Consider the following 24,902-nt stretch of genomic DNA (forward strand, 5'->3'; position numbering starts at 1 on the left):
TTTCTAGGTTTTCTTTTTTAATCTTCCGTAAAATGTGAAATAACCTTTATTTTCTCTGTAAACTGTAAACATTCAATTTTCACTGTAAACTGTAAAAACGTTTTTTTACCTTGTAAATTGTAAAAAGCCCTTTTTATTTCCCGTAAAACTGTACTAGCCCTCTCCCCTCTATACAGAACATCATAAAATATTTTTTTGTCTTCTATTTGTTTATTTATCGTCAACAGCCTGAGAAATTTTACAGTGACGACCAATTTCAATTTGATTGCTACTCTTAAATTTTGTTAAGCCTCCACGTAGTATTGATAGTCATAAGACAACTTTCTAATTTGATGCTAGTTTTGAATTCTCTGTATATCCTGAGTTTATTTTTAATATTATTTGGCCGTAGTCATCATTTAACTCCCTTTGTTACTGTATCCTGAATCATTGTTTAAATTTATTATAAATGTAATTTGTACTTGATGTTATAATTTGTTCACAAATTATAATGTTAGTTTGGTCAACTTTTTTCAAAATTTGTAGTTTTTACAAACCAGTTGATATTAAGAGTTTTGCCTGAAATGCTTTATTGAGAAGAAAGTGCTTTGATTTAAAAAAAATCGATTAAAATATTTGACTATTTGATTTTGAATGTAACAGTCCAAGCTCGCAATAGATTGTCATTTTTGGTATTTTTTTTTTGAAGATTCCAATGAATAACCGACAATACGATAAGTGTACATATTCATTGAGTAAGTTAATTGAACTTTAATCACTCCGTTAATTGCACTTTCATTAAAATAAACCTTTGTTCTCATACTATCTCGTTTTCAAGTTGATTATTGCGATAGCTTATCATCGAATATACGGTATCTGTCAGATCTTTCACATAAATACCATTCTGCTAGACAATTATGGTCACTATTAGACAATCGTACATTGACGAAAGCACGAGCCAAGAATAAATCATACGGTAAACGTGTATTCCAATATTCCTGTCAAAGCATTAGGAATTGCATACCTTTCTCAATCCACCATCTAGTCTTACAGGAACAAAACATATAACTGTCAATTTTATTAGGTTTTACTTGCGTGTTCTCTTTTTATAGATGTGATTTTTTTGGACAGACTATTATATTATGCGATGCGATGCGCGCAATAATAATAGCGATTGCACCGTTAAATTACATATCTCCAATATTGTCACATGCTAATCCCTTGGTATCCCGTTATGCAAACACAATTATATACGCCGGTAGAGGGCGTAATTCATTCGACCTTATCAGTGCAACGATTGTTCACGGGCGTGCTAGTTCTATTGCTCCCTCAAACTTTGCCAACCCTGAAACAACGTACTACCGTTGAGACTAGTATTATTATATACAGTTTATTTATACAAGCACTGTAGTCCTCTGACACTTTGTGCAAAAAGATAAGAAAAAAAATATATTTTATAAATACATCTGTACGTACAGTGCTGTGAAAAAAAAAGAATACTAAAACAACTAAATCATTTAACGTGCTCATCGCTTTTTTCTGTTACTAGACTACGAGAATTACAAATCTATAGTCTTTAATCATCCCGTGCTGAATGTTCACACAATGGCTTGACGTACGGAAGGATGTGAGAGGGCGTTTGAAAATAGAATTCATTGTTAGACCTCAGACAACTAATAGTTGTCTGAAGTTAAACACAGATAAGTTTCTAAATAATTTAAACACTGCAAAAGTTTCCAATTTGTTGTAAATACTAATCTCCACATTTCTACATCACTGTTGAAATTCAGACAAGAATTTGACTTCATATTTGTTTATATGAATACAATGTCGCAACTCAATTTGGATTTTCTTCCCGAAAAAACAAATATACATGATGAGAAACTCGATGAAGTTTAAGTTATATAAATTTATAGTCGGATTTGGGTATTCCAGGTAAATCACGTAAAAACACTGTTTTTTTGTTGTTAACATTCCGACTGTACGTCACTACTTGCGTCCATGACGATTTCGCACAGCCAACAAATAATTCCGCTTCTGTGAACATAAGGAAAGACATTATTACATGAAATTGTTTTTTTTTGAAATGCAAGGGTCATAGGTCAGCTACGATTGCATAATGAATACATATCTATATGATGATGAATTCAAGTGAATACGTTTGGTTCAATATCAGTTGCATTCTTAAAGAGCGGTGGTCGTCGCGCAGCGCGTGTTCGAATTTCATGTAAATGAACAATGTATTTTACACGCGTTGTATACGTCGCTATGAGTCCCATATCGAACAGGACGCGGCAAGACGACTGCCACCCTTTAAGCCACCCTGACATTTGCACGATTCTGTGGCACGCATTGGCACGACTCGAGTCGTACCAGTGCACAAACTAGTCGTAAACTGGCGTGAAGTGTGCGTAAACCCGTCGTGACTGCTTGCCATGTCGGGACGAGAATTTTGAAATGTTCAAAAAATTTTGGTCACGACAACATTTCGCGAACTGTTCGTGAACAGTGCGGGAGCCTCCCAGTTCGTGCCCCAAAATGGCACGACTTGCCACAACAACATCGTGGCCAAAAGTCGTGCGAGTGTCAGGGTGGCTTTACAGACTATTGCCCTCAGTGGTCATTGTAATTCAGGCACAAACTAATGTCCTGAGTAGTATGCTTACTGACTATAATGGTCATTGTAATACATTGCTATAAACGAATGATCGCGAAGGGACAACCTTACTGACTTCTGCCCTTACAGCGATAGCGATATTTAGGTACAGGATTAAAAAATTTGGTTCACAAATGTGGACATGAAATCAAGATAGCAGTAAATCCAAATCCATGTTGAGCGAACACGATTCCCCGTGACATACGTCGGTAGGCTTAACTTACGCGGAATATACAATAACATCAATTTACATTCTAACTTACTTGTAGCTATTTCCTGTTCCAATAATGAAACAAAGTAATTATCTTTGCGTATTTCATCAAATCCAGGTATATTCATCTGAACAAGGTCATGTGACGTCACCACATGTTCTATTTGCGATCTCATTATTGTGGAGATTTCCTTTAAAAAAACACAATGTGTCAATTAAGTACTCAATAAAACACAATACCATTCCCAATGAAAACACTGTTCACAAGATGAATCCATGCCATTCCCAATGCAAACACTGTTCACAAGATGAATCCATGCCATTCCCAATGCAAACACTGTTCACAAGATGAATCCATGCCATTCCCAATGCAAACACTGTTCACAAGATGAATCCATGCCATTCCCAATGCAAACACTGTTCACGAGATGAACCCATACCATTCCCAATGTAAACACTGTTCACGAGATGAACCTATACCATTCCCAATGCAAACACTGTTAACGAGATAAACCCATACCATTCCCAATGTAAACACTGTTCACGAGATGAACCCATACCATTCCCAATGAAAACACCGTTCACAAGATGAATCCCTGCCATTCCCAATGCAAACACTGTTCACGAGATGAACCCATACCATTCCCAATGCAAACACAGTTCACGAGATGAACCCATACCATTCCCAATGTAAACACTGTTCACGAGATGAACCCATATCATTCCCAATGCAAACACTGTTCACGAGATGAACCCATACCATTCCCAATGAAAACACTGTTCACGAGATGAACCCATACCATTCCCAATGTAAACACTGTTCACGAGATGAACCCATATCATTCCCAATGCAAACACTGTTCACGAGATGAACCCATACCATTCCCAATGAAAACACTGTTCACGAGATGAACCCATATCATTCCCAATGCAAACACTGTTCACGAGATGAACCCATATCATTCCCAATGCAAACACTGTTCACGAGATGAACCCATACCATTCCCAATGTAAACACCGTTCACGAGATGAACCCATACCATTCCCAATGCAAACACTGTTCACAAGAGGAATCCATGCCATTCCCAATGCAAACACTGTTCACGAGATGAACCCATACCATTCCCAATGTAAACACTGTTCACGAGATGAACCCACACCATTCCCAATGTAAACACTGTTCACAAAATGAATCCATGCCGTTCCCAATGCAAACACTGTTCACGAGATGAACCCATACCATTCCCAATGTAAACACTGTTCACGAGATGAACCCATACCATTCCCAAATGAAAACACCGTTCACAAGATGAATCCATGCCATTCTCAATGCAAACACTGTTCACGAGATGAACCCATACCATTACCAATGTAAACACTGATCACGAGATGAATCCATACCATTCCCAATGAAAACACTGTTCACGAGATGAACCCATACCATTCCCAATGTAAACACTATTCACGAAATGAACCCATACCATTCCCAATGTAAACACTGTTCACGAGATGAACCCACACCCTTCCCAATGAAAACACCGTTCACAAGATGAATCCATGCCATTCCCAATGCAAACACTGTTCACGAGATGAACCCATACCATTCCCAATGTAAACACTGTTCACGAGATGAACCCATATCATTCCCAATGCAAACACTGTTCACGAGATGAACCCATACCATTCCCAATGTAAACACTGTTCACGAGATGAACCTATACCATTCCCAATGTAAACACTGTTCACGAGATGAACCCACACCCTTCCCAATGAAAACACCGTTCACAAGATGAATCCATGCCATTCCCAATGCAAACACTGATCACGAGATGAACCCATACCATTCCCAATGTAAACACTGTTCACGAGATGAACCCATATCATTCCCAATGCAAACACTGTTCACGAGATGAACCCATACCATTCCCAATGTAAACACTGTTCACGAGATGAACCCACACCATTCCCAATGTAAACACTGTTCACAAGATGAATCCATGCCGTTCCCAATGCAAACACTGTTCACGAGATGAACCCATACCATTCCCAATGTAAACACTGTTCACGAGATGAACCCATATCATTCCCAAATGAAAACACCGTTCACAAGATGAATCCATGCCATTCTCAATGCAAACACTGATCACGAGATGAACCCATACCATTCCCAATGTAAACACTGATCACGAGATTAATCCACACCATTCCCAATGTAAACACTGTTCACGAGATGAACCTATACCATTCCCAATGTAAACACTGTTCACGAGATGAACCCATACCATTCCCAATGTAAACACTGTTCACGAGATGAATCCATACCATTCCCAATGTAAACACTGTTCACGAGATGAACCCATACCATTCCCAATGTAAACACTGTTCACGAGATGAACCCATACCATTCCCAATGTAAACACTGTTCACGAGATGAACCTATACCATTCCCAATGTAAACACTGTTCACGAGATGAACCTATACCATTCCCAATGTAAACACTGTTCACGAGATGAATCCATACCATTCCCAATGTAAACACTGTTCACGAGATGAATCCATACCATTCCAAATGTAAACACTGTTCACGAGATGAATCCATACCATTCCCAATGTAAACACTGTTCACGAAATGAATCCATACCATTCCCAATGTAAACACTGATCACGAGATGAATCCATACCATTCCCAATGTAAACACTGTTCACGAGATGAACCTGTACCATTCCCAATGTAAACACTGATCACGAGATGAACCTATACCATTCCCAATGTAAACACTGTTCACGAAATGAACCCATACCATTCCCAATGTAAACACTGTTCACGAGATGAACCCACACCATTCCCAATGTAAACACTGTTCACAAGATGAATCCATGCCGTTCCCAATGCAAACACTGTTCACGAGATGAACCCATACCATTCCCAATGTAAACACTGTTCACGAGATGAATCCATGCCGTTCCCAATGCAAACACTGTTCACGAGATGAACCCATACCATTCCCAATGTAAACACTGTTCACGAGATGAACCCATACCATTCCCAATGTAAACACTGTTCACGAGATGAACCTATACCATTCCCAATGCAAACACTGTTCACGAGATGAACCCATACCATTCCCAATGTAAACACTGTTCACGAGATGAACCTATACCCAGGGTTCTCCACGGTTTGAAAATTAAACAGGGCGCGCCAACGTGAAGTGGGCGTGGCACATTTGTAACGTGCATCATTGGCAAGGATGTTGAAAAATGGAAACCAAAAAATCTATTAATCTACATAGTATTACATATGCATAATATATATTTATTATTACAAAATGAATAGGAATTTTGAAGAGCTATTATTAAGTAAACGTCAGCACGTACAATCAGCTGATTTTAGCTGCACGATTCCTCAAGCGGCGACATCAGTTGTTTACAAGTAATGATCGCGTCCAGAAAAAAACGTAACAAGTTTGTTAATTTATTTTCCCAAATAGATACATACATGCTTTATTTAATTATTAGCAAAAATTTATATTTATGATTTATATTTATTTGGACGAAGCAAAATAAAATATATGTCGCACAAACGTTCGTAATTGGTTCATTAAAAAACTTGCATGAATGGCACCAAAAACCAAGGTGATCAAACGAAATAAAATGTACACAATAGAAGATTTTCGATCTGCAGTTAACAGTTACTATCAAAAATAATAGTATTAGGTATAAAAAAACAAAATACATATTTAAAAGAATAATTTTCATTCGAATCGAAAGTTTGTTGATGTCTGCTTCGTTGAAAACAGCTATGACCCGGAAACAGTTTATTTTACTGTGTGCACCCTGATACTATGTAACGATGCTTTTGATTGGCCAAAGCCACGCATTGACGCGAAAAACAACCAATCAAAATATTTGTTCCAAAAGAACACAAGTAAATTTATTTCTTCCACTTATGATGCGAGTTGAAAGCATGGCCGTTTCACCGGGGTTTTTAAATCGTGATTTAAAGAAAATTCAACTTTAAATAGTGACATTTAAATGTAAACATTTACATGTTCAAGCAAGCATTCGTGTGGACTTCTTGGTGATCAGCAATGTCTGTGATGGTACGTCGGCTGCGCTGGTCGTTTACCGATCATGCAAGTGCATAGCTGCCCGGTTGCTGCCTTTGTTCCACTCGGCGATGACGATGTTGCCGCTACCTAGTCACGGCGTGAACTTGGTTTTAACCATAGACCTTATGTTTAACGAATGGTTTTACCGATAACGATTTTATATATTTGACGTCACCCTGGCAGTAAAAATATGGGTACGGTAATGCACTTTTCTGGGCCACATGTTCATTTTTAATCGTGTTGAAAAAACTTGTAACTTTTTGTTTGGTGGTGTTATCACATCACGGTGACCTGCTACGGTAACAAACCGGAATTTTCACAGTTGCACCCTAAAACAATGAACCAGTTACCCTGAGCACGATGAATCATCATCGGAAGACAATGAGTGTTGGCCTGTTTTGTAAACAAATCTTTGTATGGGACCATGCAGGGCGCACAGGAAATATAACAGGGCGCTGACAATTTAAACAGGGCGCCAATTTCAGATAACAGGGCGCGGCGCCCTGTAAAAACCCCTCGTGGAGAACCCTGCCTATACCATTCCCAATGTAAACACTGTTCACGAGATGAATCCATACCATTCCAAATGTAAACACTGTTCACGAGATGAATCCATACCATTCCCAATGTAAACACTGTTCACGAAATGAATCCATACCATTCCCAATGTAAACACTGTTCACGAAATGAATCCATACCATTCCCAATGTAAACACTGATCACGAGATGAACCCAAACCATTCCCAATGTAAACACTGTTCACGAGATGAACCCATACCATTCCCAATGTAAACACTGTTCACGAGATGAACCTATACCATTCCCAATGTAAACACTGTTCACGAGATGAATCCATACCATTCCCAATGTAAACACTGTTCACGAGATGAATCCATACCATTCCCAATGTAAACACTGATCACGAGATGAACCCATACCATTCCCAATGTAAACACTGTTCACAAGATGAACCCATACCATTCCCAATGTAAACACTGTTCACGAGATAAACCCATACTATTACCAATGTAAACACTGATCACGAGATGAATCCATACCATTCCCAATGTAAGCACTGTTCACGAGATGAACCCATACCATTCCCAATGTAAACACTTTTCACAAGATGAACCCATACCATTCCCAATGTAAACACTGTTCACGAGATGAACCCATACCATTCCCAATGTAAATATTGTTCACGAGATGAACCCATACCATTCCCAATGTAAACACTGTTCACGAGATGAACCTATACCATTCCCAATGTAAACACTGTTCACGAGATGAATCCATACCATTCCCAATGTAAACACTGTTTACGAGATGAACCCATACCATTCCCAATGTAAACACTTTTCACAAGATGAACCCATACCATTCCCAATGTAAACACTGTTCACGAGATGAACCCATACCATTCCCAATGTAAATATTGTTCACGAGATGAACCCATAACCATTCCCAATGTAAACACTGTTCACGAGATGAACCTATACCATTCCCAATGTAAACACTGTTCACGAGATGAATCCATACCATTCCCAATGTAAACACTGTTTACGAGATGAACCCATACCATTCCCAATGTAAACACTGTTCACGAGATGAACCCATATCATTCCCAATGTAAACACTGTTCACGAGATGAACCCATACCATTCCCAGTGTAAACACTGTTCACGAGATGAACCCATACCATTCCCAATGTAAACACTGTTAACGAGATGAACCCATACCATTCCCAATGTAAACACTGTTCACGAGATAAAACCCTCAACAACCCCATGTAAACGAACGTAACATTCTATTCCGAGTTATGTATATATTATTTAACATTTATCCCTGAAATATCTACTAATCATTCTAATAAATCCAAATATAATGCATTGCCACTTTCAACATACTTACCTCTGACCCGGGCGGGTAAGTCAGAAAAACACATTTTATTTTGGATTCTTTCATGAAGTTGTTTACTGCCATGGCAACATTTTTGGCGACGTCTGTCAATTCATCGTGATGCTGGGAGCAATTGAGATTCCCCCATGGTACCCACATATCAAATTCACACCTGTAAGAAATAGGGATGAGAATTTCAACGTCTATCAGTTCATCGTGGTGATTCCTCTTATTATACTTCGTGATCATGACAGCCAATCAGATTCTCGCATTACAGGTAGACACATTCATTGACATATTCGTATGTCCACCTCCACATACCTTCCTCCCGAATTTACGCCAATAACACCATACTCGGTAATATTCATGAAATGATTAGTTTACCAGGTTTGCGTTAAAGGGCGGTGGTCGTCGTGCCGCGTCCTGTTTGATATGGGACTCATAGCGACGTATACAACGCATGTAAAATACATTGTTTGTTTACATGAAATTTGAACACGCGCTGCACGACGACCACCTCCCTTTAACTATTTGACTATCTTATTGGAGAGTAAACTAGGATTTTGTAGCAATTTCGCATACGAACACCTAATTACGCGAAGAACCTAGAACACTAAGCCGGGGTATTTAAAACTAAAAATTGGCATTCCAGCTCAGCAGCCAATCAGCGACGGCCTAACGCTTAGATGACAATTTTGGTTTCAAATACCCCGGCTTAGTGTTCTAGGTTCTTCGCGTAATTAGGTGTTCGTATGCAAGGGATTTTTGCACGCAAAAACGACGAATTAGGCCGAATTTTGTTATCGGTTGGCTTAATATAACCCCAACGGACCGTATTTTTGTGAAAGATTGGTATTTTTGTCCTGATTTGTAGGAATCTGAAAAACGCGTTTCACAACTTGTCTCTCATTTAGTTTTATGCATCATTCAAGATGGCGGCCCCCATATAGTAAATATCGTATTTATTTTATTATCACGTGTGTGCCAGCTGACTGTGGTATCGACCGACGCATACTTGACATATTCTCGTAATAACCTTTTTTATTATACATTTTTTCCTTCCATGAGAATGCCGAAATCCAAAATGTTTAGAACAGAATCAGCGGATTTCTTTGTTTGTGTGGAGCCCGGTCAAAGTCTAGTGGCAGCCATGTTTGTTTTTATTATCAGAGGAGGTTTACGCGCGTAATCATTCCATATTTGTAATTCGCTTTTCCTAATATGGTAGGATGAAAATACCTCGTAAAATACCACAAAATTACGGCACGCTGTAACTTATAGCGTTACGGTGACAGATGTATAATTATAATACATATATTCACCCCAACAGAGGTGGACATACACTTTTACGACCTGAAGAACTCATTGTCAACCAAGGCATCCTTATAATGCCATCCACATAGCAAATGCACACATACAAGACACAATGGGTGAAAATTACATAAATAATGTACATTTGGCTCTGATTGTCTACCTTGACGACTACACCGTGATAGTGGCGCTATTTTAATTATAAATTTGTACACTCACTTATATTGGTTCACGATTATGGGGTAGTTGGCTGTCCACGGCGCCTAATTACATTCACCAATGTCTGCCGGGTCCGTGAATTAAACTTCTATACTAAGTCACATCCGATTTACAGTACCTACACAGTTGACAGATTAATTTTATTTCTATTTGGACGTAATTATCGCGTGACATACTACTAGTACCATATGTGGTAACACTGTGCACAACAAATGTCGTGTAAGCTCAGTATCACGAGATTCACGCGTGGATTTAGGGGGAGGCGCCCCCTTCTCACTTGCAAAAAAAGACAAATCATTTGTCCACCGGAGGCCACGTCAATAGGAGCGCGCCCCTTGCCGAATTTCTGAAGCCGCCAGTGAGATTAGTCTACGTTCAGTGATGTGATGACACGTCGCTGAATTCGAATACATCCTTAGTTATTACGCTCCTTATAGTCAAAAGACGTTGTCACATGGTGTACATGAAACAATTATTAAGAGTAGTTTGCAAATCTAGTATGCCCAATGTTCACTTAAATGTCTTTCGTTATATTGTCGCAGATTGCAACATAAATCAAATGACACATTTTAACGAATGTAACAAGCTGTTACCATGGATGTGAAGATCAAATAATGGGACAGTAATTATCATAGTTAATTATAGTTCTGTCCTGCCAATTGCATAGTTCTGTCCTGCCAATGGCATAGTTCTGTCCTGCCAATTGCATAGTTCTGTCCTGTCAATGGCATAGTTTTGTTCCGTCCTGCCAATTGCATAGTTCTGTCCTATCAATGGCATAGTTCTGTCCTGCCAATTGCATAGTTCTGTCCTGCCAATGGCATAGTTCTGTCCTGCCAATGGCATAGTTCTGTCCTGCCAATGGCATAGTTCTGTCCTGCCAATGGTATAGTTCTGTTCTGCCAATTGTATAGTTCTGTCCTATCAATGGCATAGTTCTATTCTGTCAATGGCATAGTTCTGTCCTACCAATGGCATAGTTCTGTCCTGCCAATTGCATAGTTCTGTCCTGCCAATGGCATAGTTCTGTCCTGCCAATGGCATAGTTCTGTTCTGTCAATGGCATAGTTCTGTCCTGTCAACGGCATAGTTCGTTCCTGCTAATGGCACAGCTCTGTTCTGTTAATGGCATAGTTCTTTCCTGCCAATGCCATATTTCTGTCCTGCCAATGGCATAGTTCTGTTCTGCCAATGACATAGTTCTGTTCTGTTAATGGCATAGTTCTGCCCTACCAATGAAATGGTTCTGTCCTGCCAATGGCATAGTTCTGCCCTGTCAATGACATAGATCTGTCCTGCCAATGACATAGTTCTGTCCTGCCAATGGCATAGTTCTGTCCTGCCAATGGCATAGTTCTGTCCTGCCAATGGCATAGTTCTGTCCTGACAATGGCATAGTTCTGTCATGCCAATGACATAGTTCAGTCCTGTCAATGGCATAGTTCTTTCCTGCTAATGGCACAGTTCTGTTCTGTCAATGGCATAGTTCTGTTCTGTCAATGGCATAGTTCTGTTCTGTTAATGGCATAGTTCTTTCCTGCCAATGGCATATTTCCGACCTGCCAATGGCATATTTCCGACCTGCCAATGGCATAGTTCTGTTCTGCCAATGACATAGTTCTGTTCTGTTAATGGTATAGTTCTGCCCTGTCAATGAAATGGTTCTGTCCTGCCAATGGCATAGTTCTGTCCTGTCAATGGCATAGTTCTGTCCTTCCAATTGCATAGTTCTGTCCTGCCAATTGCATAGTTCTGTTCTGTCAATGGCATAGTTCTGTACTGTCAATGGCATAGTTCTGTCCTGCCAATTGCATAGTCCTGTTCTGTCAATGGCATAGTTCTGTCCTGTCAATGGCATAGTTCTGTCCTGCCAATTGCATAGTTCTGTCGCATCAATGGCATAGTTCTATTCTGTCAATGGCATAGTTCTGTCCTGCCAATGGCATAGTTCTGTCCTGTCAATGGCATAGTTCTGTCCTGTCAATGGCATAGTTCTGTCCTTCCAATTGCATAGTTCTGTCCTTCCAATTGCATAGTTCTGTCCTGTCAATGGCATAGTTCTGTCCTGTCAATGGCATAGTTCTGTCCTGCCAATTGCATAGTTCTGTCGCATCAATGGCATAGTTCTGTCCTGCCAATGGCATAGTTCTGTCCTGCCAATGGCATAGTTCTGTCCTGTCAATGGCATAGTTCTGTCCTGTCAATGGCATAGTTCTGTCCTTCCAATTGCATAGTTCTGTCCTTCCAATTGCATAGTTCTGTCCTGTCAATGGCATAGTTCTGTCCTGTCAATGGCATAGTTCTGTCCTGCCAATTGCATAGTTCTGTCGCATCAATGGCATAGTTCTATTCTGTCAATTGCATAGTTCTGTCCTGTCAATGGCATAGTTCTGTCCTGTCAATGGCATAGTTCTGTCCTTCCAATTGCATAGTTCTGTCCTTCCAATTGCATAGTTCTGTCCTGTCAATGGCATAGTTCTGTCCTGTCAATGGCATAGTTCTGTCCTGCCAATTGCATAGTTCTGTCCTGTCAATGGCATAGTTCTGTCCTGTCAATGGCATAGTTCTGTCCTTCCAATTGCATAGTTCTGTCCTTCCAATTGCATAGTTCTGTCCTGTCAATGGCATAGTTCTGTCCTTCCAATTGCATAGTTCTGTCCTGTCAATGGCATAGTTCTGTCCTGTCAATTGCATAGTTCTGTCCTGCCAATGGCATAGTTCTATTCTGTCAATGGCATAGTTCTGTCCTGCCAATGGCATAGTTCTGTCCTGCCAATTGCATAGTTCTGTCCTGTCAATGGCATAGTTCTGTCCTGTCAATGGCATAGTTCTGTCCTTCCAATTGCATAGTTCTGTCCTTCCAATTGCATAGTTCTGTCCTGTCAATGGCATAGTTCTGTCCTTCCAATTGCATAGTTCTGTCCTGTCAATGGCATAGTTCTGTCCTGTCAATTGCATAGTTCTGTCCTGCCAATGGCATAGTTCTATTCTGTCAATGGCATAGTTCTGTCCTGTCAATGGCATAGTTCTGTCCTGCCAATTGCATAGTTCTGTCCTGCCAATTGCATAGTTCTGTCCTATCAATGGCATACTTCTATTCTGTCAATGGCATAGCTCTGTCCTGCCAATGGCATAGTTCTGTCCTGCCAATGGAATAGTTCTGTGCTGTCAATGACATGGATCTGTCCTGCCAATGACATAGTTCTGTCCTGCCAATGGCATAGTTCTGTCCTGCCAATGGCATAGTTCTGTCCTGCCAATGGCATAGTTCTTTCATGCCAATGACATAGTTCTGCCCTGTCAATGGCATAGTTCTGTCCTGCTAATGGCACAGTTCTGTCCTTCCAATTGCATAGTTCTGTCCTGCCAATTGCATAGTTCTGTTCTGTCAATGGCATAGTTCTTTCCTGTCAATGGCATAGTTCTGTCCTGCCAATTGCATAGTTCTGTCGCATCAATGGCATAGTTCTATTCTGTCAATGGCATAGTTCTGTCCTGCCAATGGCATAGTTCTGTCCTGTCAATGGCATAGTTCTGTCCTGTCAATGGCATAGTTCTGTCCTGCCAATGGCATAGTTCTGTCCTGTCAATGGCATAGTTCTGTCCTGTCAATGGCATAGTTCTGTCCTGCCAATGGCATAGTTCTTTCATGCCAATGACATAGTTCTGCCCTGTCAATGGCATAGTTCTGTCCTGCTAATGGCACAGTTCTGTCCTTCCAATTGCATAGTTCTGTCCTGCCAATTGCATAGTTCTGTTCTGTCAATGGCATAGTTCTGTCCTGTCAATGGCATAGTTCTGTCCTGCCAATTGCATAGTTCTGTCGCATCAATGGCATAGTTCTATTCTGTCAATGGCATAGTTCTGTCCTGCCAATGGCATAGTTCTGTCCTGTCAATGGCATAGTTCTGTCCTTCCAATTGCATAGTTCTGTCCTGCCAATTGCATAGTTCTGTCCTGTCAATGGCATAGTTCTGTCCTGACAATGGCATAGTTCTGTCCTTCCAATTGCATAGTTCTGTCCTGTCAATGGCATAGTTCTGTCCTACCAATTGCATAGTTCTGTCCTGCCAATTGCATAGTTCTGTCCTGTCAATGGCATAGTTCTGTCCTACCAATGGCATAGTTCTATTCTGTCAATGGCATAGTTCTGTCCTGCCAATGGCATAGTTCTGTCCTGTCAATGGCATAGTTCTGTCCTGTCAATGGCATAGTTCTGTCCTTCCAATTGCATAGTTCTGTCCTTCCAATTGCATAGTTCTGTCCTGTCAATGGCATAGTTCTGTCCTGTCAATGGCATAGTTCTGTCCTGCCAATTGCATAGTTCTGTCGCATCAATGGCATAGTTCTATTCTGTCAATGGCATAGTTCTGTCCTGTCAATGGCATAGTTCTGTCCTGCCAATTGCATAGTTCTGTCCTGCCAATTGCATAGTTCTGTCCTATCAATGGCATACATCTATTCTGTCAATGGCATAGCTCTGTCCTGCCAATGGCATAGTTCTGTCCTGCCAATGGAATAGTTCTGTGCTGTCAATGACATGGATCTGTCCTGCCAATGACATAGTTCTGTCCTGCCAATGGCATAGTTCTGTCCTGCCAATGGCATAGTTCTGTCCTGCCAATGGCATAGTTCTTTCATGCCAATGACATAGTTCTGCCCTGTCAATGGCATAGTTCTGTCCTGCTAATGGCACAGTTCTGTCCTTCCAATTGCATAGTTCTGTCCTGCCAATTGCATAGTTCTGTCCTGCCAATGGCATAGTTCTGTCCTGCCAATGGCATAGTTCTTTCATGCCAATGACATAGTTCTGCCCTGTCAATGGCATAGTTCTGTCCTGCTAATGGCACAGTTCTGTCCTTCCAATTGCATAGTTCTGTCCTGTCAATGGCATAGTTCTGTCCTGCCAATTGCATAGTTCTGTCGCATCAGTGGCATAGTTCTATTCTGTCAATGGCATAGTTCTGTCCTGCCAATGGCATAGTTCTGTCCTGTCAATGGCATAGTTCTGTCCTGTCAATGGCATAGTTCTGTCCTTCCAATTGCATAGTTCTGTCCTTCCAATTGCATAGTTCTGTCCTGCCAATGACATAGTTCTGTTCTGTTAATGGCATAGTTCTGCCCTATCAATGAAATGGTTCTGTCCTGCCAATGGCATAGTTCTGTTCCGTCAATGGTATAGTTCTGTCCTGCCAATGGCATAGTTCTGTCCTGCCAATTGTATAGTTCTGTTCTGCCAATGACATAGTTCTGTCCTGCCAATGGTATAGTTCTGTCCTGCCAATGGCATAGTTCTGTCCTGCCAATTGTATAGTTCTGTTCTGCCAATGGCATAGTTCTGTCCTGCCAATGGCATAGTTCTGTCCTGCCAATGACATAGTTCTGTTCTGTTAATGGCATAGTTCTGCCCTATCAATGAAATGGTTCTGTCCTGCCAATGGCATAGTTCTGTTCCGTCAATGGTATAGTTCTGTCCTGCCAATGGCATAGTTCTGTTCTGCCAATTGTATAGTTCTGTTCTGCCAATGGCATAGTTCTGTCCTGCCAATGGCATAGTTCTGTCCTATCAATGGTATAGTTCTGTCCTGCCAATGGCATAGTTCTGTCCTGCCAATGGCATAGTTCTGTCCTGCCAATGACATAGTTCTGTCCTGCCAATGGTATAGTTCTGTCCTGCCAATGGCATAGTTCTGTCCTGCCAATGGCATAGTTCTGTCATGCCAATGACATAGTTCTGCCCTGTCAATGGCATAGTTCTGTCCTGCTAATGGCACAGTTCTGTTCTGTTATTGGCATAGTTCTTTCCTGCTAATGGCATAGTTCTGTTCTGCCAATGACATAGTTCTGTTCTGTTAATGGCACAGTTCTGCCCTGTCAATGAAATGGTTCTGTCCTGCCAATGGCATAGTTCTGTTCCGTCAATGGTATAGTTCTGTCCTGCCAATGGCATAGTTCTGCCCTGCCAATGACATGGATCTGTCCTGCCAATGACATAGTTCTGTCCTGCCAATGGCATAGTTCTGTCCTGTCAATGGCATAGTTCTGTCCTTCCAATTGCATAGTTCTGTCCTGCCAATTGCATAGTTCTGTCCTGTCAATGGCATAGTTCTGTCCTGACAATGGCATAGTTCTGTCCTTCCAATGGCATAGTTCTGTCCTGTCAATGGCATAGTTCTGTCCTACCAATTGCATAGTTCTGTCCTGTCAATGGCATAGTTCTGTCCTACCAATTGCATAGTTCTGTCCTACCAATTGCATAGTTCTGTCCTGACAATTGCATAGTTCTGTCCTTCCAATGGCATAGTTCTGTCCTGTCAATGGCATAGTTCTGTCCTACCAATTGCATAGTTCTGTCCTGACAATGGCATAGTTCTGTCCTTCCAATGGCATAGTTCTGTCCTGTCAATGGCATAGTTCTGTTCTGCCAATGGCATAGTTCTGTCCTACCAATGGCATAGTTCTATTCTGTCAATGGCATAGTTCTGTCCTGCCAATGGCATAGTTCTGTCCTGTCAATGGCATAGTTCTGTCCTGTCAATGGCATAGTTCTGTCCTTCCAATTGCATAGTTCTGTCCTTCCAATTGCATAGTTCTGTCCTGTCAATGGCATAGTTCTGTCCTGTCAATGGCATAGTTCTGTCCTGCCAATTGCATAGTTCTGTCCTGTCAATGGCATAGTTCTGTCCTGCCAATTGCATAGTTCTGTCCTATCAATGGCATACATCTATTCTGTCAATGGCATAGCTCTGTCCTGCCAATGGCATAGTTCTGTCCTGCCAATGGAATAGTTCTGTGCTGTCAATGACATGGATCTGTCCTGCCAATGACATAGTTCTGTCCTGCCAATGGCATAGTTCTGTCCTGCCAATGGCATAGTTCTGTCCTGCCAATGGCATAGTTCTTTCATGCCAATGACATAGTTCTGCCCTGTCAATGGCATAGTTCTGTCCTGCTAATGGCACAGTTCTGTCCTTCCAATTGCATAGTTCTGTCCTGCCAATTGCATAGTTCTGTTCTGTCAATGGCATAGTTCTGTCCTGTCAATGGCATAGTTCTGTCCTGCCAATTGCATAGTTCTGTCGCATCAGTGGCATAGTTCTATTCTGTCAATGGCATAGTTCTGTCCTGCCAATGGCATAGTTCTGTCCTGTCAATGGCATAGTTCTGTCCTGTCAATGGCATAGTTCTGTCCTTCCAATTGCATAGTTCTGTCCTTCCAATTGCATAGTTCTGTCCTGCCAATGACATAGTTCTGTTCTGTTAATGGCATAGTTCTGCCCTATCAATGAAATGGTTCTGTCCTGCCAATGGCATAGTTCTGTTCCGTCAATGGTATAGTTCTGTCCTGCCAATGGCATAGTTCTGTCCTGCCAATTGTATAGTTCTGTTCTGCCAATGACATAGTTCTGTCCTGCCAATGGTATAGTTCTGTCCTGCCAATGGCATAGTTCTGTCCTGCCAATTGTATAGTTCTGTTCTGCCAATGGCATAGTTCTGTCCTGCCAATGGCATAGTTCTGTCCTGCCAATGACATAGTTCTGTTCTGTTAATGGCATAGTTCTGCCCTATCAATGAAATGGTTCTGTCCTGCCAATGGCATAGTTCTGTTCCGTCAATGACATAGATCTGTCCTGCCAATGGCATAGTTCTGTCCTGTCAATGGCATAGTTCTGTTCTGTCAATGGTATAGTTCTGTCCTGTCAATGGCATAGTTCTGTCCTGCCAATGGTATAGTTCTGTCCTGCCAATGGCATAGTTCTGTTCTGCCAATTGTATAGTTCTGTTCTGCCAATGGCATAGTTCTGTCCTGCCAATGGCATAGTTCTGTCCTATCAATGGCATACATCTATTCTGTCAATGGCATAGTTCTGTTCCGTCAATGGTACAGTTCTGTCCTGCCAATGGCATAGTTCTGTTCTGCCAATGGCATAGTTCTGTCCTGCCAAAGGTATAGTTCTGTCCTGCCAATGGCATAGTTCTGTCCTGCCAATGGCATAGTTCTGTCATGCCAATGACATAGTTCTGCCCTGTCAATGGCATAGTTCTGTCCTGCTAATGGCACAGTTCTGTTCTGTTATTGGCATAGTTCTTTCCTGCTAATGGCATAGTTCTGTTCTGCCAATGACATAGTTCTGTTCTGTTAATGGCACAGTTCTGCCCTGTCAATGAAATGGTTCTGTCCTGCCAATGACATAGTTCTGCCCTGTCAATGGCATAGTTCTGTCCTGCCAATGGCATAGTTCTGTCCTGCCAATGGCATAGTTCTGTCATGCCAATGACATAGTTCTGCCCTGTCAATGGCATAGTTCTGTCCTGCTAATGGCACAGTTCTGTTCTGTTATTGGCATAGTTCTTTCCTGCTAATGGCATAGTTCTGTTCTGCCAATGACATAGTTCTGTTCTGTTAATGGCACAGTTCTGCCCTGTCAATGAAATGGTTCTGTCCTGCCAATGGCATAGTTCTGTTCCGTCAATGGTATAGTTCTGCCCTGCCAATGACATGGATCTGTCCTGCCAATGACATAGTTCTGTCCTGCCAATGGCATAGTTCTGTCCTGCCAATGGCATAGTTCTGTCCTGCCAATGGCATAGTTCTGTCATGCCAATGACATAGTTCTGTTCTGTTAATGGCACAGTTCTGCCCTGTCAATGAAATGGTTCTGTCCTGCCAATGGCATAGTTCTGTCCTGCCAATGGCATAGTTCTGCCCTGCCAATGACATGGATCTGTCCTGCCAATGGCATAGTTCTGTCCTGCCAATGGTATAGTTCCGTCCTGCCAATGGCATAGTTCTGTCCTGCCAATGGCATAGTTCTGTCCTGCCAATGGCATAGTTCTGTCCTGCCAATGGCATAGTTCTGTCCTTCCAATGACATAGTTCTGTCCTGTCAATGGCATAGTTCTGTCCTTCCAATTGCATAGTTCTGCCCTGTCAATGAAATGGTTCTGTCCTGCCAATGGCATAGTTCTGTTCCGTCAATGGTATAGTTCTGTCCTGCCAATGGCATAGTTCTGTCCTGCCAATGGCATAGTTCTGTCCTGCCAATGGCATAGTTCTGTCCTGCCAATGGCATAGTTCTGTCCTGCCAATGGCATAGTTCTGTCCTGCCAATGGCATAGTTCTGTCCTGCCAATGGCATAGTTCTGTCCTGCCAATGGCATAGTTCTGTCCTGCCAATGACATAGTTCTGTCCTGTCAATGGCATAGTTCTGTCCTTCCAATTGCATAGTTCTGCCCTGTCAATGAAATGGTTCTGTCCTGCCAATGGCATAGTTCTGTTCCGTCAATGGTATAGTTCTGTCCTGCCAATGGCATAGTTCTGTCCTGCCAATTGCATAGTTCTGTCCTGCCAATTGCATAGTTCTGTCCTGCCAATGGCATAGTTCTGTCCTGCCAATGGCATAGTTCTGTCCTGTCAATGGCATAGTTCTGCCCTGTCAATGGCATAGTTCTGTCCTGCTAATGGCACAGTTCTGTTCTGTTATTGGCATAGTTCTTTCCTGCTAATGGCATAGTTCTGTTCTGCCAATGACATAGTTCTGTTCTGTTAATGGCACAGTTCTGCCCTATCAATGAAATGGTTCTGTCCTGCCAATGGCATAGTTCTGTTCCGTCAATGGTATAGTTCTGCCCTGCCAATGACATGGATCTGTCCTGCCAATGACATAGTTCTGTCCTGCCAATGGCATAGTTCTGTCCTGCCAATGGCATAGTTCTGTCATGCCAATGACATAGTTCTGTTCTGTTAATGGCACAGTTCTGCCCTGTCAATGAAATGGTTCTGTCCTGCCAATGGCATAGTTCTGTCCTGCCAATGGCATAGTTCTGCCCTGCCAATGACATGGATCTGTCCTGCCAATGACATAGTTCTGTCATGCCAATGACATAGTTCTGTCCTGTCAATGGCATAGTTCTGTCCTTCCAATTGCATAGTTCTGCCCTGTCAATGAAATGGTTCTGTCCTGCCAATGGCATAGTTCTGTTCCGTCAATGGTATAGTTCTGTCCTGCCAATGGCATAGTTCTGTCCTGCCAATTGCATAGTTCTGTCCTGCCAATTGCATAGTTCTGTCCTGCCAATGGCATAGTTCTGTCCTGCCAATGGCATAGTTCTGTCCTGCCAATGACATAGTTCTGTCCTGCCAATGGCATAGTTCTGTCCTGCCAATGGCATAGTTCTGTCCTGCCAATGGCATAGTTCTGTCCTGCCAATGACATAGTTCTGTCCTGCCAATGGCATAGTTCTGTCCTGCCAATGGCATAGTTCTGTCCTGCCAATGGCATAGTTCTGTCCTGCCAATGACATAGTTCTGTCCTGCCAATGGCATAGTTCTGTCCTGTCAATGGCATAGTTCTGTCCTGCCAATTGTATAGTTCTGTTCTGTCAATGGCATAGTTTTGTTCTGCCAATGGCATATTTCTGTCATGCCAATGGCATAGTTCTGTCCTACCAATGGCATAGTTCTGTCCTGCCAATGACATAGTTCTGTCCTGCCAATGGCATAGTTCTGTCCTGCCAATGGCATAGTTCTGTCCTGCCAATGGCATAGTTCTGTCCTGCCAATGACATAGTTCTGTCCTGCCAATGGCATAGTTCTGTCCTGTCAATGGCATAGTTCTGTCCTGCCAATTGTATAGTTCTGTTCTGTCAATGGCATAGTTTTGTTCTGCCAATGGCATATTTCTGTCATGCCAATGGCATAGTTCTGTCCTACCAATGGCATAGTTCTGTCCTACCAATGGCATAGTTCTGTCCTGCCAATGGCATAGTTCTGTCCTGCCAATGGTATAGTTCTGTCTTGCCAATGGCATAGTTCTGTCCTGCCAATGGCATAGTTCTGTCCTGCCAATGGTATAGTTCCGTCCTGCCAATGGCATAGTTCTGTCCTGCCAATGGCATAGTTCTGTCCTGCCAATGGCATAGTTCTGTCCTGCCAATGGCATAGTTCTGTTCTGCCAATGGTATAGTTCTGTCCTGCCAATGGCATAGTTCTGTCCTGCCAATGGCATAGTTCTGTCCTGCCAATGGCATAGTTCTGTTCTGCCAATGGTATAGTTCTGTCCTGCCAATGGCATAGTTCTGTCCTGCCAATGGCATAGTTCTGTCCTGCCAATGACATAGTTCTGTCCTGCCTATGACATAGTTCTGTTCTGTCGCCTGCACATGTCCTATCGATGGTACGGTTATGTCCTGTCAGTGGTACAATTCTGTTCTGTCATAGGTACGTCCTGTCGGTTCACTGTTGAATGTGAACGTACACTTTCGCATTTTGCTATATCTAGAATTTGTTGAATGCATCTGCCATTGTCTAAAAATTACCTATAATAGTAGCTAGGATTAGTCTGGCAGCTCGACATTCCTGTGGGCCAAGTGGTAATTCAACACTCCTAAAGCAAATGTGGTAGTTTGAAGTTTCTCGTCTAAAGCTTCATTCTGGACCCACTGTCGGTATACTGAACAGTACCCCCTCTCCCACAATAGTTTTGCTATGATGTCATTCAAGAACACGTGACTTACATTTCCCCAGTTTTGTTCCTCCACTGTAAAACCATAAAAGCTTTTCTGTCACAAATGTGTGGCATCACGTGGCCAGCTAACTGTTGAATATATGGCACTCTGTCTGTGTAGGTGTCTATCAAAGTTAAAATATCACTTTTATCTGGAATTTGAAGTATATCTAAGAAATCCATTGCTCGATACACTCCTGCGCACCTAGCTCCTTCAAACGCCTTGAAACTCCGATTCACCTCAGCAATATCACGTGGTATGGTTTCTTCTCCCGGAAGTTGAATATCCCACAATTCACTGAAACTCGCCTTTGTTCTTTTATAATCGGCGACGAATTCGTTTATGTCTCGTTTTGTAGCAAAAGGATTGTGTAAAATAAAATCAATTTTCCCATCACATTCACGTTTGAAGTCTTCTGGAGTAACAAGCGTAATGATTTGTTTTAACTTATTTTCATCATAGGTGAAGTTAAACTGTCTCCAGCCATGTGTAAGCCAGCCATCTGGTTGTGTGTGGTGGATATGAAACGGTATTGTAACCACAGAACGTTTACCATACAATGCAATTAACATGGCAATACGGTAATTCTTATAATTCCAATTCGGTCCTCCTTCCCACATTTGTACCGGAAATAAATATTGTTTCTGTGACAACGTTTTAACTGTTGTCTTAGTAACATATCCAGGGTTGTGTACGATTTGTTTATTTGTAATGGCTACATCGTATGGTGGTAAAGTGTGGGTGACATCTTGATTGGGAAAATCTTCCGACTGCTTCTAAAATTTAAACAGATTGAGAAAGTTGATTCATGAATGAAAATACCCAGGATTGGTGTAAATTATAATTTCACTCAATCTAAGAATATTGACTTAAAGCGGGGGAGTCGTCACCTACGCATGCGTCATATGGCCATAGCGTGTCATTGTTTACAAACAAGCGTCTGCCCACGAGCCTTTGCATTTTCAGCATGTGTTGTGATCGTTGCTTGGGACTCAATTCCCGTGCGTGCGCAGGTGACGGCCCTCTCGCTTTAAAACGTTTGTCGTCACCAGATTATTTGTTGAAAATATGATCGTTGCATATATTGTAAATATTGTCACTGATAGAACACTTTTACCAATGGTAACGACAAAGTCAGTTTTTCTTACCCTTTTCTTTAAAAAATCTGGCTTTCAAAAGGAGAAAAAAAGCTACCTGGCTTTTAGACTGTGTTTTATGGACAACGATTTTTAGGAATATTTGGTCGATTTCTCAAAAGGTACTGTAATAAAAGAAAAGTGTTTATTCCCTGACTGTACTTAATTAAGTAATCGCTGTACATTTACTAGCCATGCTGATAATAACATACTGTAGTGTAGCAATATATTTACATAAACATTATCGTTCAAAGAATGACGGGAAAAGATAGTAAAATTGTCACGCAATTTAGGACCGACTTTCTCAAAAATATGAGTAGGCTCTTATCTTAATAACATTTATGATATTTCAAGCCATAATAACACTTGTCTTTAATATGTGCTCCTACAGGGAAGGTATTGACACAGGCGTCACACTCGTAATTACATGTGGCACATAAACATAAATTCATGAAGCTCGCATACTTTATGATTCATCGCAATCGAGAGAGAATTTCGGAATTGACCATTAGTCAATGAGAATGTCCAACTGTCATAAGTGAAATTCGACATCACCCGAATAGAAATCTGATACCAGCGTACCACCTTTAGATCTTTACACTATTACAGAACATTCTATGTTTCGACGTCGGTTGATCGGACATTTACGAATAAAAAAAACACTGAGCACAGCGGTTCAGCAATATTTAATTATAAAAACACCATGTATTATAATCAAAAAAATCCTAGTTTAGTTTATTGCAAAACGCCAACTTTACTCGGAAAGAATTAAATTAGTTTTACATAATAAAGATAATACAAGAAAAATAATTCCAAACAAGCTACATACAAAAGAATATAATAACTTTTAATTTTAGTCCGTAATAATTTCATTGCATATCGTTTTTGGTATGAGAAGTACTTAGTGATCAAACCAAATGAGACTCATGAAATCCTGAAAGTACACGAACGAATCAATTACAGCTGTATTTGTCATACCACCAGTGATTTGTGGGTGGTGCCGGTTATGAGGGGGAGGGGTAACCCACGGTTGGTAACCTAACGCAACAAATAAACAGTCCATTACTCGGTATGACAAAAGTACGTACACGAATGCACCAACTCTTCGAAAAAAACACACACATAAATATCTTTTCAAGTCGATACTATGAAATCTAATTAGTTTTGATCGGTGTCGCAGATGGCTGAACACAATAAATCAGCATTATGTATGTATGATTGTGGAGTCAGATTTGTAGGTGACCTTAATATTTACATGATTATGATGGGCTGATTCAGTGGTATTATAGCTTTCATTCTGCCGCCACGATCATTATGGTTGCTACTAATGGACATCCAACCTCAGACATCTAATGGACATCCAACCTCAGACATCTAATGGACATCCAACCTCAGACATCTAATGGACATCCAACCTCAGACATCTAATGGACATCCAACCCCAGACATCTAATGGACATCCAACCCCAGACATCTAATGGACATCCAACTGAATATAACACGTATTGTACTCACCGTGGTTTGTATCTTTTTAAACATGGTATCTGCTATGTTAACTTCGTTTGATATCGGCTCCAATTGCTCCATGAGTAGTTCATCCGGTGGACCATATCGCGGTTCTTTAGCAGGCAATTCAACTAAAGCATAATAAGCGATGAAAAATGTGACACTGGCTGAAACGACACCCACAACGTGTACTATTCGCATTAATACGTGCATTGTCAGCTACTATTGGTTATATGGCGATGCCGAAGCTAACAGCGATCGCTATGCTGCATAATACATACAGATATGAGGAGTAAAACAGACGAGAAAATAAAGCAAACACCCGTCATTGTATTGAGGTGTTGTTATATTTGACTACTGTACCAA

The 24,902-nt window shown here is 41.4% G+C and overlaps 1 protein-coding gene across 1 annotated transcript; it reads right to left on the reverse strand.

Moving 5' to 3' along the window:
* Positions 1-1,050: 1,050 nt before the first annotated feature.
* LOC100370574 (uncharacterized) lies at positions 1,051-24,902 on the reverse strand. The gene is made up of 5 exons (XM_085499693.1): positions 24,546-24,902; positions 21,904-22,670; positions 8,868-9,027; positions 2,899-3,037; positions 1,051-2,016 (listed from the first exon to the last, which is right to left on the reverse strand). The coding sequence occupies exons 1-5, from the start codon at positions 24,747-24,749 to the stop codon at positions 1,880-1,882; spliced, it is 1,407 nt and encodes a 468-aa protein (XP_085355819.1). The 5' UTR covers positions 24,750-24,902; the 3' UTR covers positions 1,051-1,879.

Source organism: Saccoglossus kowalevskii, chromosome 5 (assembly GCF_978046115.1).
Source record: "Saccoglossus kowalevskii chromosome 5, keSacKowa6.1, whole genome shotgun sequence".
In the NCBI taxonomy this organism is placed as follows: domain Eukaryota; kingdom Metazoa; phylum Hemichordata; class Enteropneusta; family Harrimaniidae; genus Saccoglossus; species Saccoglossus kowalevskii.

Coding starts and splice junctions, on each gene's coding strand:
- LOC100370574 (XM_085499693.1), bottom strand. CDS start 24,749: ATGCACGTATTAATGCGAATAGTACACGTTGTGGGTGTCGTTTCAGCC. Junction 9,028..21,903: donor AGGAACAAAACTGGGGAAAT/GTAAGTCACGTG, acceptor TATTTCTTACAG/GTGTGAATTTGATATGTGGG. Junction 3,038..8,867: donor CTTACCCGCCCGGGTCAGAG/GTAAGTATGTTG, acceptor GTTTTTTTAAAG/GAAATCTCCACAATAATGAG.